This window comes from Pseudophryne corroboree, chromosome 3 (genome assembly GCF_028390025.1).
Source record: "Pseudophryne corroboree isolate aPseCor3 chromosome 3, aPseCor3.hap2, whole genome shotgun sequence".
In the NCBI taxonomy this organism is placed as follows: domain Eukaryota; kingdom Metazoa; phylum Chordata; class Amphibia; order Anura; family Myobatrachidae; genus Pseudophryne; species Pseudophryne corroboree.
Window position 1 is genome coordinate 167,982,779 of NC_086446.1, and position 20,352 is coordinate 168,003,130.

Below are 20,352 nucleotides of genomic sequence, written 5' to 3' on the forward strand. Positions count from 1 at the left end.
GGTCGGGCCTGAGCCGACTTTGTGGGGTCCAAGCCCTGGACCTATGCTTAGATAGGGACCTCCAGTAATAGAGCAGCCGTGAAGTGGCCTGGAGGCTTATCATATCTTTTGCAAAACATATGTAACGAAGAGCTCTAAATTTCCTATTATTACATAGTATATAGCTCTTCTTACTAACAGCCAGCAGAGTGCGTGGGAAAAATCCCTTTTGTATTTCTTGTCTAGAGTAACCCCCTCCCGCAGCACCTGGGGATTGTTACCAGCTTGATTAGAGCAGTTTTCCACTATTTATTGCAGTTCAGAGAGGCATAGATGGAGCCAGCATTAGGAGGGCATGCTGGGTCCTGTGGTGCCATTTGGAGGATACAGGGGTGCCTCCAGGTAAACTAGCTCTCAACCTGGATATGTTCTGTATGTGCCATTATCATGTGGCCATACATTAAGCAATTGTATGACCCATAGTGGATGTTATTATTATTATTATGCTGTGTATGGGTTTGGGGAGTGGTACCCCCCGGGTCTGGTGGGGCTGGGCCACCTTGGGGTAGCATGCCATATTATTTATTTAGCACTCATGTAACACTCCTATTTTTTCACTAACATTACTCTTTTGAGTATTTTATTAACACCCTTATTTTTGTAGCACTTTCTAACCCATAGCTTCTGCTTCTTTCTTAACACATATTAACACTTTAGTATTTCAATGGTGTGCTGCCCTGGGGTGGTCGGGCCTGAGCCGACTTTGTGGGGTCCAAGCCCTGGACCTATGCTTAGATAGGGACCTCCAGTAATAGAGCAGCCGTGAAGTGGCCTGGAGGCTTATCATATCTTTTGCAAAACATATGTAACGAAGAGCTCTAAATTTCCTATTATTACATAGTATATAGCTCTTCTTACTAACAGCCAGCAGAGTGCGTGGGAAAAATCCCTTTTGTATTTCTTGTCTAGAGTAACCCCCTCCCGCAGCACCTGGGGATTGTTACCAGCTTGATTAGAGCAGTTTTCCACTATTTAATGCAATCAACTTGGAATGAGGGCCATAGACTGGTGTTTTGTCTCAGGGTTGTACTGGAGAATCCGTGTTTCATCACAGGTAATAACTTTATCTAACTCTTTCTGCAAATGTTATATCTGCCCCCCTGCAGTGCATATGGTTTTGCCCAACTGCTAAAAAATTTCCTGCTGCGATCAACTTGGAATTACCCCCTATGTGCACTGCAGGGGGGGCAGATATAACATGTGCAGAGAGAGTTAGATTTGGGTGGGTTATATTGTTTCTGTGCAGGATAAATACTGGCTGCTTTATTTTTACACTGCAATTTAGATTTCAGTTTGAACACACCCCACCCAAATCTAACTCTCTCTGCACGTTATATCTGTCCCCCCTGCAGTGCACATGGTTTTGCCCATTAGCTAACAAATTTGCTGCTGCGATCAGATCTGATTTAGGCCCAAGGTATTGACTGTGCGTATGAGGCAGTGATGTGCTGCTGTTAGTAGGGCAGTGATGTACTGCTGTCACTGAGGCAGTGATGTGCTGCTCTCACTAGGGCAGGGATGTGCAGGAATGTGCTGCTGTCAGTGCGGATCTTGCCACGGGCAATCAGGATGTTTGCCAGGGGCGCCGCCGCTGCCGTGGCAAGATTTGCTACTGGTGCCGTGCGGTGCACAATGACATCATCCTTTAGGAAGCTAGTCACTTTGCCCGGGAGTTAGGGAGTACTCCCTGAAATTTCTTTGCATTTCCTATCAGCATTAAAGTGCGTTTACCAGCTTCAAATAATCATGTTAAGCACTTCCTGCTTCACCTCAGTAATGAGGTGAAGCAGGAAGTGCTGGATCGTGCCGCTATAATACATTTCCCCGGGATGCAGTCAATTTACTGACAATCAAAATCCTGACGGTCGAAATCCCGACAGCAATTGACCGACAGTCAAAATTCTGACAAGGTCAAAATCCCGACATGGACAAAATACTGACATTTAAAATACAGACAAGGTCAAAATACCGACATGTAAAATGCCGACAGGTCAAAATGCCGACATGAGTTTTTCATGATTTTTTCATTGAAACCGACTTGTTCATACTTTACTATCCCAGTGGACCTGGAGGGGGAATATAATAGTGTGCCAAGTGCAGCGAGGCACCGTGCCCGAAGCATGGCGAGCGCAGCGAGCCATACGAGGGGACGCGGCACACTTATATGGTGTACATGTCGACCTATGTCGAAAAAATAAATAAATTAAAACCTCATGTCGGCATTCTGTCAGTATTTTGACCTTGTTTGTATTTTAAATGTTGGTATTTTGTCCATGTCGGGATTTTGACCTTGTCGGGATTGTGACAGTCGGTCAATTGCTGTCGGGATATCAACCGTCGGGATTTTGATTGTAGGTATTTCATACCGATCCCCATTTCCCCATTAGAACTATATATTTATGAATGTCACCTGATGGTGTTTGATACAGTATAGTAGTGTTATAGGCTTTGAAAATACAACAAATGAGTTTTGAAAAATAGATTGTGCAGTCAGGTACAGACAAATAGTCTAACATGTATACAGAGTCCAGTTGTCCCTCTTGGCCCACATCCCAATGACTCATCCTCCCCCACTGTTTTTCTTAGGATCATTTGTAATGTTCTCTACAAGCAGACTGTTCTATTGGTTCATGTATGGGTATGGTTCCAAAAGGACTTGTATGTACACGTGATTTGTAGTAATAGAAAATCTGTCTTTTCGGGGTTATTTTATATATAAACCCTTTAAACTTTAATGGGCGTATTTACCAATTTTTCCTGTTAAATATTATTCTTTATTTCTGCACACAATACTACAGCAATAAGAAAAAAATATAGAATTTTCCTAAATGTTTCTTGCCAGGACAGGGGCTCCTGTAAGAACCTGTCCCGCCGAACAGTTAGAAGTAAAGTGATAGATTATGTCAAGGATAGACCATATGTGGCATACCAGCTGCTGTGGAAGTACACATCCCAGCATGCCAGTCCTGACACAGTTTTGCTGCTAGGGCATGGCAAAACTGTGTTATGCATGTTTCTCTGAAGACAATGGTGGTCATTCTGAGTTGATCGCTAGCTGCTTTCGTTTGCAGTGCAGCGATGAGGCAAAAAAACGGCAGTTCTGTGCATGCGTATTCGGCGCAATGCGCATGCACGTCGTACTCTTACAACGAACTATGTAGTTTCACACAAGGTCTAGCGAAGCTTTTCAGTCACACTACTGACCGCAGAGTGATTGACAGTAAGTGGGTGTTTCTGGGTGTCAACTGACCGTTTTCAGGGAGTGAGTGAAAAAACGCAGGCGTGCCAAATAAAAACGCAGTCGTGACTGGTGAAAAGTAGGCATGACTGGCCGAACGCAGGGCGTGTTCGTGACGTCAAAGCAGGAACTGAATAGTCTGAAGTGATCGCAAGCACTGAGTAGGTCTGGAGCTACTCTGAAGCTGCACAAAATTATTTTGTAGCCGCTCTGCGATCCTTTCGTTCGCACTTCTGCTAAGCTAAGATACACTCCCAGAGGGCGGCGGCCTAGCGTGTGCAATGCTGCTAAAAGCAGCTAGCGAGCGAACAATTCGGAATGAGGGCCAATGTTCAGCATACATTGGTAATTAAAAATTATAATCCTGACATAGGGCCCGATTCAGACCTGATCGCTGCTGTGTGTTTTCGCGCAGTGGGCGATCATTGATAGACTGCACATGCATATGCGCCGCAATGCGCATACACGTCGTAAAACAACAATGGGCATCGCCGAACAGCGACAGACTGGTGTGAAAATTTCAGTCGCACAGCCATTTACATGCTGATTGACAGGAAGAGGCCAATTGTGGGTGGTAAAAGGCCGTTTTCTGGGAGTGTCAGGAAAAGGCAGGTGTTCCCAAGCATTTTCAGGGAGGGAGTGTGACCTCCGCTCTGGGGACAATCAGCCTGTTCTCATTGCACTGTAGGAGTAAGTCCTGGGCTGAGCACAGACTGAACACACTGTAAAAACATTGGCTGGTGAGTGAGGTGCGAACGGATTTGCAGCTGTCCGATGACTGAGGGATATTTGTAGCTCGGCTTACACATGCGATCGCACACTTGCACAGGCAAATATACACTCCCCTTGGGCAATGACTATCTGATCGCAGGACAACAAATTTAGCAGCCCAGCGATCAGGTCTGAATCACCCCCATAGTTTGCTCTGATGATGATAATACAATTCTAATGCTGGAAAGACATTGCATGGGATGAGATGGGTATTTTCCAGATCCACCCCTTGTATTCCAGGGTATAGAGGAGTGTCAGCTTTAGAGCACATAAAACAATTAATGTTGCATTGCCTTTGCTACCAATGAGGATACATTTCTGCTTCCTAATTGTAAAACAGATTGATTGTAGTCAATTAACTGCTTCGGCCTTCGGCCGTCCCGCATGCGCACTATGGCGCCGGCGCATGCGCAGCAGGGACCGTTCACTCTGCTGCGTTAAAACGCAGCGAACGAACGGGTCGGAATGACCCTCATAGTGTTTGTTAACTTTATTCTGTGATCAGCTTGTAACTGATGTCATTGCAGATAATTTCCCCATGTAGGTTCACCCGTGAATACAATGTTTAACTGGGTCACTGGGCCTGATTCAGAGATTTAAGTAAACATGATGTTTATGTACCTCTAGTGTTTCTAGATCTGAGCATGTGTAGATCTGGGTCTATGATGTTGCTCACAGTGCCCCAAAATCCGCAGCACGATTGACATGTTGCTGGCATTTGTGTGCAGCGAAGGGCAGCATCACAGAAAAAAAGGGGCGTGTTGGGCCGCGCTCTTTTTGGGCCTGCTAAAGCCAGTGGTTGCATCCTAAAAGTTACCTAATGGCTACTCAGATGTCTGATGCTGCATCTTTAGCAGTGGATCACAGAAGCCTGCAATGGGTATCATTTAACACAAGATGCTTCCTGCTGCTTTTGCATATTTTAGCATAACTACTGCATACAAAGATGCAGCGGGGTTGTAGCTATAGCGTCCACTTCTGAATCAGCCCCACTAAAAACTTTTTTGTTAACTGTTCACAAAGGGTTAGAAAGCAGAGGTTAGATCTGAATGCCTGCGTGTTAAAAATCTTCAAAATATACTGTACGTAGACATGCTGTAGACTGTACATTTACATGCAGAAACATGACTTCATACACAGACTTGCCAGTGACATCATAACTAGTATAATCAGCCTGCTGTTCTTCCTTATTTTAAGATCTTCTTTGTACAAATATTTGGTTTATAGGGGTAGTTATCACAATTTGTGATTAGGACTCTTAAGTCTTAAGGGGGGTACACACGGAGAGATCCATGCTTAAAATCTAAGCAATCTGACTAGATTGCTTAGATTTTAAGCACAGATCACTCGTGTGTACCCCCCTCAGCGATAGCATCGCTATCGCCGGTGCTAGATTGAGCCTGCATGCAGGCCAATCTAGCACGTCGCTCATTTCACCCGCTGGGTGAAATGAGCGCCCCCCCTGTTCTCCCCCGCATCGCTCAGCACACATCGCGCTGTGCTGAGTGGCGGGAGAGATGTGTGCTGAGCGGTTCGCTCAGCACACATCTCTCCCGTGTATATGGGCCTTTAAGGGGGGTACACACGGAGACATCCGTGCAAAAATTCTAAGCAATCTGACTAGATTCCTTAGAAATAAGAACGGATCTCTCTGTGTGTATGCCCATAGCAATAGCATTTGCTGATTCTAGATTTGGCAAGCATGCATGCCAAGTCTAGTAGATCGCACACATCACTGCTGTGTGAGGTAAGTGCCCGTCCGCCCCCCCTTGCTCAGCATACATCGGGCTGTGTGCTGAGCGGTCTGTGCTACATCGCTCAACTCACATCTCCACGTGTGTACGGGGCTTTCATTTCAACAGTACAAACACACAGATTTAGAGGCCTCAAATCCAATTTATCAAACTCTGAAAAAGTTTGACTCCAATAGCTAACGTCCCCTTTATGCTAGGGTATTACCCAGGGGCGGATTGGGAACAAAAAGCGGCCCTGGAAAAATTTGCACTAGTGGCCCCACATGGGCAGAACCAGAGGTGTAAGGTCTAGCCATGGCAGCAGCACCCTCCCCCCAAGACTTTCCAGATAGTGGGCATGTCCAGCATCAAGGGGGAAGTTAAAAAGAAATAAAATTAAATATTATGAGCACATAATATGATACACCTTCAGAATTTAGGAAACTATATAATTCTGTAGAAAGATATATTTTCTTGCTTATTACACCAACCGCTTATCCCAATCACTATTCACTCAATCTTATATGTCAGCCAAGCAGGCACACAGAGCATACACTAGATCATCTGCAATCACTGACTGTAGCAAAGTCATTTTCATATATGCAAATTATTTTGCATCTTATTCATTATGTCTATAAAAAGGACCAAACAAACCAAACAAAACAGGCCCCACGGTTGCGTCGGCCCACCGGGAATCTTCCCTGTGAACCCTATGGGCAATCCACCTCTGGTATTACCAAAGAGAGATTTCACATCACTCACTGGCAGCCTGCACAGTGCAGGTAAAGATTTGTTCACTCTGCGCTTATTTAATAAGGTCCATAAGATGACTGAAAACACATGCATGTGTTCTCAATCATCTTATGGACCTTATTAAATAAGCGCAGAGTGAACAAATCTTTATTTAAGTGTCATCTCCTATAGTAATAGGAGAGTTCTACTAGTGTTTATGCATACACAGGCATAATTCTACACTCTGCAGCTGACTGATAATTGGCACTAAAGACCATTTAGGGTAGCCTTTATACAACTGATTGTAGTATTAAGCGCCAAGAGACATATTGTATTTTTGCACAGTGCAGGTGTCTGGCCCAATGGGCACACATGCGTATTCCAAACACCCAGGGCCGGTGCAAGGTTTCTCGGCACCCTAGGCAAAATTTCTGCCTACACCCCCCCCCCGTCCTCCCGGCCCTCCCCTTCCCCTGTTGCATGGACAGTGGAGTGATCACGTTGTCTAGAGGCTGTGTTAACAGTATGTTGAGCCTCCTGAAGCAGCCAAATAACAGCAAAAGATAACCTGCCTAATATTATATTAAATGCACACAAGTTAAAAAGCATCCAGCCCCACATCCATATATAGTATAATACCGCAGTCTGTAGTTTTATACAGTATTATAGATAGGCACCAGGGTTGTAACTAGAACTTTGTGGCAGTGACGTGCGGTGAGGTCATTGGCTGGGGAGGCACTGAGATTTTATATATATATATATACACACACACACACACACACACAGTGGTCGAAGTGGACATTTTGAAGTGGGGGTATGGAAAAGTGAAGGTTGCAATTATGCGCGCGCCTCCGGAAGAGGGGGTGTGGACACTCAAATGGGGGCGTGTCCTTCAGTGTATTAGGACCCCTTATACTATCTAGAAATTCTTATACTATCTAGAAATTCACATTACAGCACACGGAATGAGCCGAAATTCACACTACAGCACATGGTATGAGCCAAAATTCACACTACAGCACATGGTATGATCCGAAATTCATATTTTACCACACAGTATGAGCCGAAATTCACATTACAGCACACGGTATGAGCCGAAATTCACATTACAGCACACGGTATGAGCCGAAATTCACATTATAGCACACAGTATGAGCCGAAATTTACATTACAGCACACAGTATGAGCCAAAATTCATATTTTACTACACAGTATGAGCCGAAATTCACATTACAGCACACGGTATGAGCCGAAATTCACGTTACAGAACACGCTATGACCCAAAATTTCAGATTTTACCACACTGTATGAGCCGAAATTCACATTATAGCACACGGTATGACCCGAAATTCACATTACAGCATACGGTATGAGCCAAAATTCTGATTTTACCACATGGTATGAGCCGAAATTCACATTATAGCACATGGTATGAGCCGAAATTCACATTATAGCAAACGGTATGACCCACAAATCAGGGACAGGGAGAGAGAGTGACAGCAAGGACTGAGAGAGTGACAGCAAGGACTGAGAGAGTGACAGCAGGGACTGAGAGAGTGACAGCAGGGACTGAGAGAGTGACAGCAGGGACTGAGAGCGTGACAGCAGGGACATAGGGTAACATTACCTGATATGTGCAGCGGAGGTGCGGAAGGGACTGTGGTTGTCGGTGGCGGATGAGCCCATGGTCTGCGGGGGATGCGGCGGTACTAAGCTGTCCTTCTTCGCTGAGGCGTTGATGTCCCTCTGACCACCACCAGTTGTGGTCTGCGGTGGTCAGCTTTCAATGGCGGTGCAGCGTGCAGAAGTGAGCGCTGGTCAGCCGTGGGAGGCGGGCAGCTGTGATATAAATATATCATTTTTTTACATTTATTTTATTTATTTTTCCCTGTCCCTGCGTCCAAGTGATCTGGGGGTGAGCTGGAGTCCAAGTGACCTTGCCCAGATCACTTGGACTGCAGCTCACGCCCAGATCACTTGGACTGCAGCTCACGCCCAGATCACTTGGACTGCAGCTCACGCCCAGATCACTTGGACTGCAGCTCACCCCCAGATCACTTGGACTGCAGCTCACCCCCAGATCACTTGGACTGCAGCTCACCCCCAGATCACTTGGACTGCAGCTCACCCCCAGATCACGTGGACTGCAGCTCACCCCCAGATCACAAGGGGGGGAGCTGCAGTCCAATTGATCTGGGGTGAGCTGCCCAGACACTTGCCACCAAGCACAACTCCCCCCACCCCTCGCCTTAGTGGTCCTGGTTCCTCAGTCCCGGAGGAAGCAGATGCTGCCGGAGATGCTGAGGGCACGGAAATAGAGGTAACAGCGCTGCCTGTTGTCTCTGGAGCTGCCGCTGCTGTAGGCAACTCCAACATCGGGAGGCGCGGGGCGGCAGGAAGGGAGGGGATAGGGAGACGTGGGGTGGGAGGGAGGGGATAGGGAGACGCGGGGCGGCAGGGAGGGAGGGGATAGGGAGACGCAGGGTGGAAGGGAGGGGATAGGGAGGCGCGGGGCGGCAGGGAGGGAGGGGATAGGGAGATGCGGGGTGGGAGGGAGGAGATAGGGAGGTGCGGGGCGGCAGGGAGGGAGGGGATAGCGAGACGCGAGGCGGCAGGGAGGGGATAGTGAGACGCGGGGTGCGAGGGAGGGGATAGGGAGACGGAGGGAGAGGATAGGGAGACGGAGGGAGGGGATAGGGAGGCGCGGGGCGGCGGGGAGGGAGGGGATAGCGAGACGCGGGGCGGCAGTGAGGGGATAGTGAGACGCGGGGTGGGAGGGAGAGGATAGGGAGATGCGGGGCGGCAGGGAGGGAGGGGATAGGGAGGCGCGGGGAGGGAGGGGATAGCGAGACGCGGGGGCGGCAGTGAGGGGATAGTGAGACGTGGGAGGAAGAGGATAGGGAGACGCAGGGCGGGAGGGAGGGGATAGGGAGGCGCGGGGCGGCAGGGAGAGAGGGGATAGGGAGACTTCTCTTGCCTTTCAGATGCTCCAATTAAATATATTTGACAAAAAATAATAATATTTTGATAAGTAAGCCCAGACCAGGGGCGGCCGCGGCGACGGTCTAGCCTGCCACAGCCGTCAGTCACCTCACCTACGCCAGTGTGTTGATTTCCCTGCACCATGTCTCTAACAGAAATAGACGGAGCTGCGCGTATGAGAGAGCAGGTCAGTAGACGGGCGCCGCACAAGCGCACGGCATGTTCGTGCTGACGGCGCCTAGGATGCGTGTTAGGCTGTCAGTGTGGGCGGCGCCCGTCTCCTGACCTGCTCTCTCATACGCGCAGCTCCGTCTATTTCTGTTAGAGACATGGAGCAGGGAAATCAATACACTGGCGCCGGTGAGGTGACTGACGGCTGTGGCAGGCTAGACCCTCGCCGCGGCCGCCCCTGGTCTGGGCTTACTTATCAAAATATTTTATTTTTTTGTAAAATTTATTTAATTGGAGCATGCCGCCCTCCAGTGGCCAGCGCCCATAGGCAGCTGCCTAAAGCTGCCTAATGGTAGCGCCGGCCCTGCAAACACCTTTGTTTTAAGGGGGCAAAGTCATCATCTGGACAGCCTTCTATCAAATCCTCTGCTCTATTATCACTTCAATGGTAAATCATACCTACCAACATCAGTGTTAGTCAAAGAGGGACATTAAGGTGCGCGCCCAAAATTAGGGGGTGGGGCTGGGTGGCAAGGGGGTGTGGCCTCACAGCAAGTGCTGAAATTGCAAGCCACGCCCCCGTTTTAGTCACTGTAGGCTCATGGCCAGGGACCCCCTGTCCCCCTCTGTCAGGGAATAGACCTTCTTTTCACTGCTGCTCTGCTCAGAGCAGCGAGTGACAGGGGTATCTACCAACTGTTTCCCCCCTTACTGCGGGACACTGCAGCCCGCGTGTGGGACAGCAGGACAGACCATGAAAAACGGGACTGTCTCGCCAAAATCGGGACAGTTGGGAGGTATGGGCAAATTGCCTTGCTAATACAACTACAGGTTGAGTATCCCATATCCAAATATTCCGAAATACAGACTTTTTTGAGTGAGAGTGAGATAGTGAAACCTTTGTCTTCTGATGGCTCAGTGTACACAAAACTTTGTTTAATACACAAAGTTATTAACAATATTGTATTAAATGACCTTCAGGCTGTGTGTATAAGGTGTATATGAAACATAAATGAATTGTGTGAATGTAGACACACTTTGTTTAATGCACAAAGTTATTATAAATATTGGCTAAAATGACCTTCAGGCTGTGTGTATAAGGTATATATGAAACATAAATGAATTCTGTGCTTAGACTTGGGTCCCATGATATCTCATTATGGTATGCAATTATTCCAAAATACGGAAAAATCTGATATCCAAAATACTACTAGTCCCAAAAATTTTGGATAAGGGAGACTCAACCTGTATGAATAGCAGCTATGGCAGTCAATTAACAGATTTTTTTTTTGGATGGCTCTTTGTATATAGACTGCTAAGATATCAAACAATGTATTATACATTTGTTACACTTATGTATTCAGTTTATGAACTATTCAGCATACAAATGAGAATTGCTTTTGTGCCAAGATAATAGTGAGGTCAGTGATCCAGTCTTTATACTAGTGCCAACATTAACAAGTCATTAATTGACGTTCCTGTGCTCTCATCTGCTTCACACACCACAAGGATGTATAACGTCTATTTTATTTTTCTCTTTTTGCAGTGGGTTTATATTCATCAGTGTTTGGGGCATTACAACTGCTCTGCCTGTTCACCTGCCCCTTCATTGGATTTGTCATGGACTGGAGGATGAAAGAGAGCAATGAAGGGTGAGATAAAATAAAATGATCGATAAAAGCGTCTAATAAAGAAAAGATGATAATGTATTATGAAAAGATTTATGTAGGATTTATGTAGGTATTAGGGGTGAGATTTATTTAACCTTCTAAAGGGGACACATGGAGATGTTGCCCATAGCAACCAATCAGATTCTAACTACAATTTATCTAATACATGAAAAAAAAATCATACCTAAAATCTGTTTGGTCACATAGTGCAACATATCTAATGTCAATCCACAATCTTACAATTGTGATGTCACATAAACCACATGTCAGAAAAGTGGTAAAGCCCCACAGAGGCACAGGTAAGGAAACTCCATGGGTAGAATTTTTTAAGAAGTGATTTGGTCAAATAAAAAAAAAATGTTGTACTTATATTTGGCCTGTTTTAATGAGGCTTGATTTATATAAGGCAAAACTAACAGAGAAATCAAATAATTTAATTTATTAAGCTGTGGTCTGGCAAAACATAGGAAATACCACCAGAGAAAAGAGCAAGCTTGCTCAAACTGCATACTATTGAGCTATCTGGTAATTCCATAGGTAACAAATAGACACATTCACTCTTAACCAGCGGCGGTAGCTGTTGCCCCTGGCCCCAGGGCTGCAGCGCTGACCAAAGTCTGCAGGGGGAGCCGACCAGCACATATAATTAAACATACATGCAAAGTTGTAAATTTATGTGCTGGCTTCCATACCCAGGGATCAGCAGCCACAGTGTGCACGGGACATCTTCTAACTCTCATTTTATAGATTGTGGGTGTCATTCTGACCCGTTCGCACGCAGCGGTTCATCGCTGCGGTGCGAACGGGTCGGAACTGCGCATGCGCGGCGGCCGCATTGCGCACACGCATCGTTTCCCGGCGAAGCAGCAGCCAGAATAAAGAATAAAGTGATCGCTACCACGATCGCAAGAATATTGACAGCGGGGAGGTGTCCCGGAGCGTCTACTCACCGTTTTACAGGCGTGGAGATCCGAACGCAGGCGTGTCCAGGCGTTTGGAGGGCGGATGTCTGACGTCAAATCCGGGACCTTCATCGCTGGATCGATCGCACAGGGTAAGTAAATGCAGGGCTAGCCTTGTTCTGCACAAAACTTTTTTAGCATAGCAGGGTTGCACAAGCGATTGCAGCCCTGCTATGCTAAAATACAATTCCCCCATAGGCGGCGTCAAGTTGATCGCACGAGCAGAAAAAAGTTGCTACGTGCGATCAACTCGGAGTGACCCCCTGTGCTAGAAGCTGATTGATTGCTATGGGCAACTTCTACAACTTTATCTCTCTGTAAGTTCTGATACGTCTGCCCTACTTAAATCAGTAGTCATTGGTGTGTAAATTCTACAATTGGTGATGGAAAGGCTGAAATGTTTAAGTGCCTGTGTAATATACCTTGAATTTTGACAAGCAGCATATGCAGAACAGATAGATCATCCAGAAGACATTGACAGCTGCTAAACCAACTGTCAGACAGTATAAAAGAGAGGCTATTGGCAGGATCCTAGGACAGAATTAGACTAGTCATTGAAACAGCATCTTGAAAATATATGGTCTTCTCTTCAACTCATAATAGAGGCCAGCTGTTTTTTCAGGTAATAGACTGCCTGATGAATAGGTCTCATTTCATTCAATCAATCAATCAATCAATCAATCAATCAGTATTACCTATGAATGTTATTGGTATAAACGAGGGTCAGTAAAGAAGAGAGAGGAATGTAGATCAAAAAAGCTTATAACCCAGAGCCCAGATTTGTGTATAAGATACTAGCATCTGATGAATTTCTCTTCTCAGTTAGTTGACTGTCATTGAATCAATGGTAGGACCCGTGGCAATGAAGAGAGGGGATACAGATTACAGATGAGTAACATTTAAATCAAGTGTTATGTGGATGACAGTCATTAGGAATTGAAGTTTCTTTTTAATGACCATTTTGCAGAGACTAAGAAATTCTTGTGATACAATCTTCAAGTGCCACTTTTGCTTTGTCATTCCGTAGAATGCTTTCCTTATAAATTCAAATTTTGTAGAGGAAAGAGAGTTACAGTAGGTAGGACTGGAGACAATTACGGCAAAATGCAAAAGGCATAGTGAGGTAAATGTTTTATGGAACAGTTTTGAAAATGTCCTCATCTCTAAAACATGTTAAAAAAACATAACCCCTCAAAACTACATGCAACTTTTCTCTTCTGTCAAGGTCTAAGACTGTGCAGAAACTATCCAATGCTACCAGGGCATTTGTCTTCACAAATATCTTACTAATTGGCTTTGGGGTTACTTGCCTTATTAGCAACCTCCCATTACAGGTAAGAGGCTATGGAAATAACTAACCAATACCTATGTACAGTATATATTATTCTGCACAGTGAGATTTGTTTTATTGCTATGCTAGATAGTAGGAGTCAATGTTACCATATTCTGAGTACTAATATAACAGTGAATTTGGCATTCACGCTTTAATTAGTTTTTGTTTGAGCAACGATAGTCCTAGAAACTGAAATGTGCTCTGTTAGTCAGGTTTTGGCATCTAGTAAATTAATAGTAACTTGAGCTGATCGCTCCTCTCTGCTTGAGCACAAGTACATGGAGGGTTAATGTCCAGCTGGCTCCTAATATTTCTGCAGCACTTTTCAGCAGATTGCCCCTTACCAGCTGCAGCCAACCACACAATGTGTGGACAACCCCCCCTAATATTGGAGACTGGACAATCTCTGTTGACGAAGCTGCATGCAGAAGAAATAATTGCCCACATGTAGAAAAACAATTCAATCAGGTGAAAAAGGCATATGCTGGCCAAACAGCTATTGCCTTATACCCCGTTATGCTGATCAGCGATCTGATTCATTGATGGTGATCATCTAGAACGAACATCTATGGTTGTTGATCAGTCAAGGAATTGGGGAAATTCAACATGTAAAAAATTCCTTACTTGCCGATCCCAACCAATCTTTGGTCAGAATTGACAATTCCGCAAATTCCAACAACCCCAGCATTGGCAGAAAGGGGAATTACCCCTATACAGTCTAGCAGTGACGTGCGGTGGAGTGAGGCAGAGCCTTTCCTGTCATACTAACGTGTTGTTACAGCTAGCGACGGTTCTCCTTCCAAGGAGGGCAGAGCTCACGGAGGTCTTCTGGGCAGTGACCCTTGTACACCCCCAGGTTAAGACTCACAGAACTCAACAGCAGGTCTTCTAGCCTATAATATCCACTTTTCCCTTAAGGCATGATGTGCCTACCGGTACTGGGATGCTACCAGGAGTTACGCAACTGGTGGTATTGCAAGCTTAACCTCAGAGTGACCTGGGTCAATGCCGATGGAGGGAAAGACCAAAAGAGAGTATAGGAGATGCTCTAAGACAAGAGACTGGACAACAAGCAATACACACTTAAACACAGAACTCTCCCAGCTTTTGGGCGAGGAGAGTACATTATGTACATAAACAGACAAACACTATAGAAAGAAGTTAGCCAAAACAACAAAGAGACAGAGTAACTGGCAGTGGGGGTATTGAGGGTATGCAGGAGAGATAGATAACTGAGGAAACACAAGACTGTATAGCAAGAAGACAAATAGTACTATAAGCACCAATACAGATAATGCAACTGACACAGATAGGATGCTGATAATTATGTACTGACACAGGGCTGGACACATGAATACTGCAGAGTTGGATGCTGATGATTATGCAACAGACACCGAACTGGGCACAGGAATACTGTAGAGGACAGTAGAAGAATAACCAGACAAAGGAATTCACGTCTAGCACTAGAACCTAGACACAAGGGCTCACGCTGCAACCAGGAACTATGATCAGCAAGGAGAGACGGACAGACAACACAATAATAATATATATATTTGTTAGAAATATCTTCTTTGTATTATTCTGTCAAAGTCAGAAAAATATCTCTATGCACACTACCATATTTGCACCTCACACAGGTCCGTGCTGCGCATACGTACGCTCTCCCGTACGTGCGCATACTCACAGTCGCGGGCACCCGCAGGCGCACGGTATGCGTATTTACGGTAGAGTTTATGTGATCGTAGCGTGCGACTCAATCATTACATATTTTCACTATATAATGTATTTTGTAGATCATGGTCCCTTTGATAGATTCTGAAAGTTTGGTTAATATAGAATGTTCGTGAACAGAGAAATCCCTCTTTGTTTGATACGAAGGGTCAGACAGGAGTAATACAGTGGTGTTTAGTACCCATCGGAAGAGTATTTAATTAGCAATATTCCGGTGTTGGTTTGAAGCGGATTAATCGCTCGTGCGAATAGTTATGGACATAAAAAGTTTATGAACATTTACTGTATTTGCACTTACTTATCCATGCGGCGGGAAACCCAGTTTCCCTCCCACCTGAGCTGTTGGAAATAGTCACGGCCCACCTGTATGAATCAACCTATGACCTTTTGTTATAATGCGAGGAGGAATTCCTGTGTCCAATGAACAATGAGATTGTAGGGACCATTGAATTGCATTGTGTGTGGGGCATAAATAGACAGGCCGATCACATCCAGCTCTCACTCTTCAACGGTTATCATTGCTGAAAATCGGGAGCTGGATGTCCAGAGGCGCATGCGATCGTTTCCTTTGTGCGTAAGTTTTTCTCCGCAACTATATTGATCATCTTGTTATTGTGGGCCAATTTCTCTTTCTCTCTCTCTTCTCTTTCTCTCTTATTTTCCCTTAAATAGTAATTGTATTATATTTCCTGTGTAGTTATCTGGTTAGGTAGTCTATGTTATATTGTAGTGTATGATTTGTATTTGTATTAATTCTTTTGCAAGTATATCATTCAGAATATATATATTAGGCGTTGGACCCTAAGCCCAGGTATCTGTGTATTTCTTATAGTGTTAAGTATTCTCAGTGCGTCGGTGACGCTCAAACAGCTTTTAAGTTAATAAGGTTACACTGTGCTGCATTTACACTCTATCATTACACTAAGGTTTTATTGCACAATACACTGTTTATGGTTTAGATTTAAAGGTTTAACATTGTGAGCGTCAGCGCCGCTGGTGATCTCCTCGTGGTCCCGAGCGTCCGCTACGCTATAGCGAATCATTACGTTAGTCGGCAGCCAATAGCGTGCCTGCCTGTGATCTCTTGGCCGTGAGCAAACGTGACGCTTGAGCGTCTCGACTACGGCTAAGCGATTGTTACGCAACGTGCGTACCCTTACGGTACTTCATACGTAGAGCAGACATTATCCAGCAGCAAAGGGCGGGAGATCATATTCCTCGTAGTGCTGTTTGGATAAGCGTCTGCTTCTCTTAGTAAAGGGTGCTGAAGGAATCCGGGAACCGGAGGTAAGAACAACACGCTAGTCTCTTTTAAACCTGTTTATTTTTCTGTCTTGCGTACACACGCACGCACACATATATATCTGCATTTCTTTTTTTCATTTGTGTATTTTCGTATATCACTCTCCTGTTTGCCAGTTTTATAGTTGATAAACGTGCTAAGAGAGATTTGCTGCAATTTTATAGTTTAAGAGTAAAAAGGTAATATAGTTAAAGTATAGACAAACGCAGCTGTGCCTGAGAGACCAGGCGAAGTCAGTGTGGTGCGCGGTAGATGATAAAGGATCATCTACATTGATAAACGTATAAAATTGTGTTACGGTGGATCTTTGCTTTGCGTACACGTGTCTCTAACAAAGGACTGAGACTCGCGTACGCAACCCAAGGGCCGACGCACGCAGCGTATATTACGCAACGGAGCGTACGGGTACGCCCACGTAACTCAAATCACAAGTGTTAATTTTTTTTTCAACGCGATAAATAGCGCAACGCGGTAAATAACGCAAGGCGATAAATCGCGCAAATCTATTTTAACATTCGAAATTTAAATTAACAGATCCTTCTCCTAATTGGTAACACATCTGGTCTAAAGAAAATTTCTGCGCAGAAATAGAAATAGAAACAAAAGTGTATATGTGGTGAGTGAGTGTTTGTTTTTACAATTTTTGAGGTTGAACCGCAAGAAAAGTCGAGTTCTCGTGAGGTACATGCGTGTAAGTGACGTACATGGTGGCTAGGGAGGCATCCCTGGTTAAAACATACAATTTGAGCATTAGAGTGTAGCAGACCAGGAGGTCATACTGTAACAGACCAGGAGGTCATAGCAGACCAGCAGGTTCAGGTACAGCAGACAAGGAAGTCCGCTATACAGTCCACAGGCACAACACCAAGAAAGGGTTGGTGCAACACCCATATAGGCCATACAAGCTCTGGCTGAAGGAATTCGCAGCCGTAATTTTCGATTACACTGGTCGCTCCGTACATAAGATTAGTTGCTTATGTGCTGAACGATTGTACCGCACGTAATTGTGTGCATTAGTAAACCTGACCAGTACTATTTGTGTACGAAGGTCATAAACGCTATTTGTACATTCTAACGTGATTTGTGTAATTTTTTTTATTTTAAGGGAGGTTCGCTGCTCACTCAGGAACTATCCAACAACCAATAGTTACTGGAAAGAGTAAGTGTTCTTCGGATAACCCTCGCAGGTTCCAGTAAATAGAGGTTCAGGTCGCAGGGGCCCTGGGTCGAGTACGCCAGCACTATATCAGTGTGATCAGGTCGTATTGGTCGGCGTGGGCGAGTGAGTGGAGTACTCGGTAAACCGCCACCGTCAGCCTATTTTGAACATTTTGGTTTGCGTAAGGGTTGGCTGAATAAAGCAACACCTTCAAACTATGGGGGCCACTTGTTCAGGTAGGGGGCGATCAACCTCGGTTCGGGTTGATTCAGTGAACCGACCAGTCGGGTCGGCAAGGTACGTAATGTGTGAGAAATACGGAAGTCACACAGAAGCTTTATGTGATGAATGGGAGAGAATGACGGTACATGACGGGGAGAAATTCCCAAGAGTAGGTAGCTTCAGCACAGAAGTGTTAACGAATTTAAGGAGAAGGATATGTCTCATTAAATCAGCAAAGAGACGAATCAAGCATTATGATTATTTGCAGTTGTGGCAACAGGAGGGTGACATACAGAGAGGATTGGCTCAGGCGGCGGGATCTGGCTCGATCAGAAAACTGATAGCCACGGCCCCACCGCCACCATACATATCAGGAGAGAAATTGGTTGCGGAGAATGACGCACTAAGGTGTAACACACAAACACTTAGCAACTGTGTAAATGTTAAAGATAATGTTAACCAATTAACCAACGCAAGTATTAACCCGTGCAAGTTGTACCCTGTTTTGAACTTTCCTCAGGAGTGTGATCAAGAGGACGAATCGGCAACAATTTCAGCGCTCTCTCTAGCAGCCACCATAGCAGAGACCACAGTAGGCACAGCTCCACCCCCGAGATTAGTAACAAAGGCCCTTAGCGGAGGGATAGGTGAGGTCGTATCAACGGGTAAGTACGGCACCATACACTATGCTGAAACTATTTCACCACAGCCTGTAGAATCTACACAGAATGAGGTTGTTAGAGTTAATCCTGTTAAGGTAATAGTAGTTCCAAATGGGAAAACAGACACTTCAGGAGTCACTCCTGTTAGGAACATTGCCATGTATAGCCCATTTTCCCGAATGGAATTAAGGACCATAGTGTCTGAATTCCCTGACCCTAGAAAAGACTTAGTTGCCAGCCAAAAATACATCAGAGACCTAGGTAACACTGTAGAGCCCAACAACAAAGACTGGCAGATATTGCTGAGAGCATGTTTACCCTCCAATGTTGACGCAGCTCAATTTTTGGCTGACTGTGGATTAGATCAGGATGTACCTCTTACAGAAGTGTACAACAAAGACAATGTAAAAAGAATAAGTTTACAGTTAAAGGAGTATTTCCCAGCCGTAGTTAAATGGAACAAAATATTCTCCATTAAACAGAAGGAGTCAGAAACAGCTGCAGAGTATTTTCACAGAGCATTATCAGAAATGGCAAAATACACAGGCATAGAGGACATTAAAACAAACATAAACCATCGAGAAGTAGCAGTATCGGTACTGATGGATGGTTTAAAAGAGTCATTGAAGACTAGGGTACAGACCACACAACCATGTTGGCGAGGTCTGTCTGTGGCTACTTTGAGAGAGGCTGCTATTGATCACGATAGGAACATCACCAGACACAGGGAACAACAAGGTGATAAGTTAATGGCAGTAAGTATACAGGCCCTGACCACAAGGCAGCCTTTGTTTATATCACCAAACCCTGTGGGTAAGTCAAATGTGGTTACTTGTTATTCTTGTCATAAACAGGGACACATGGCACGAGATTGTAGAGTGAAGAATTCACGAAACTCATACCAACCCCCTAGACAACGACACGACATTGGGATCAGGGTCCGCAGAAACGGAGTTATGAGCCACATGCAGGGGAAACAAAAAGATATCCCCCGAACAGAGACTGGCAAGCCTCTGGTAGCTCCCAATTAACTCCATCACAAGTAGTTGCTGCCAGCGGGATTCAGGGAGGTCACCATACCCAATAGGGGTGTGGCCATACCTGTAATCTGCAGCCAGTAAAATTGATTGCAAGCCTTGGAAGTGAACCAGAAATTGCAATCAATGTAGCTGGTAAATCATTAAACTTTCTTGTAGACACAGGGGCGGCCAAATCAGTGATAAATTCGACAGTGGGCATGAGAACCACTGGTAAGACAATTCCAGCCATAGGGGTAACGGGAGTAGTCCAGCACTACCCTGTTAGCAAACCAGCCGAGATTACAGTAGGGCCTTTACATACCAAGCATTCCTTTTTGCTGGCTGCATCGGCACCGACTAATCTCCTGGGAAGAGACTTACTGTGTAAAATGGGGTGCGTCATTTATTGTACTCCTGAAGGTGTATTCTTGGACATACCTGAGAATCACGCTCAGGAAGTACGAGACATGTTAGACTCCCCATCAAAATTAATGTCACATACCATTATGACAAATAGGACTCCCTCCCAAGTAGAAGAAATGACATCTCAGATACCAGAGTCACTTTGGACTAAAGATGGACAGGACACTGGATTAATGGCAAACGTAGCTCCGGTAGTTGTACA

General features: G+C 45.2%; 1 protein-coding gene across 1 annotated transcript in view; it reads left to right on the plus strand.

Annotated features, from left to right (window-relative positions):
* Nucleotides 1–20,352, plus strand: part of SLC43A1 (solute carrier family 43 member 1) — a 228,194-nt gene that overhangs the window by 141,452 nt on the left and 66,390 nt on the right. Inside the window, exons 11-12 of the mRNA XM_063958575.1 lie at nt 11,213–11,318; nt 13,524–13,632. Of these exons, the coding sequence (XP_063814645.1) occupies nt 11,213–11,318; nt 13,524–13,632 (215 nt within the window). The remainder of the gene's footprint in view (nt 1–11,212; nt 11,319–13,523; nt 13,633–20,352) is intronic.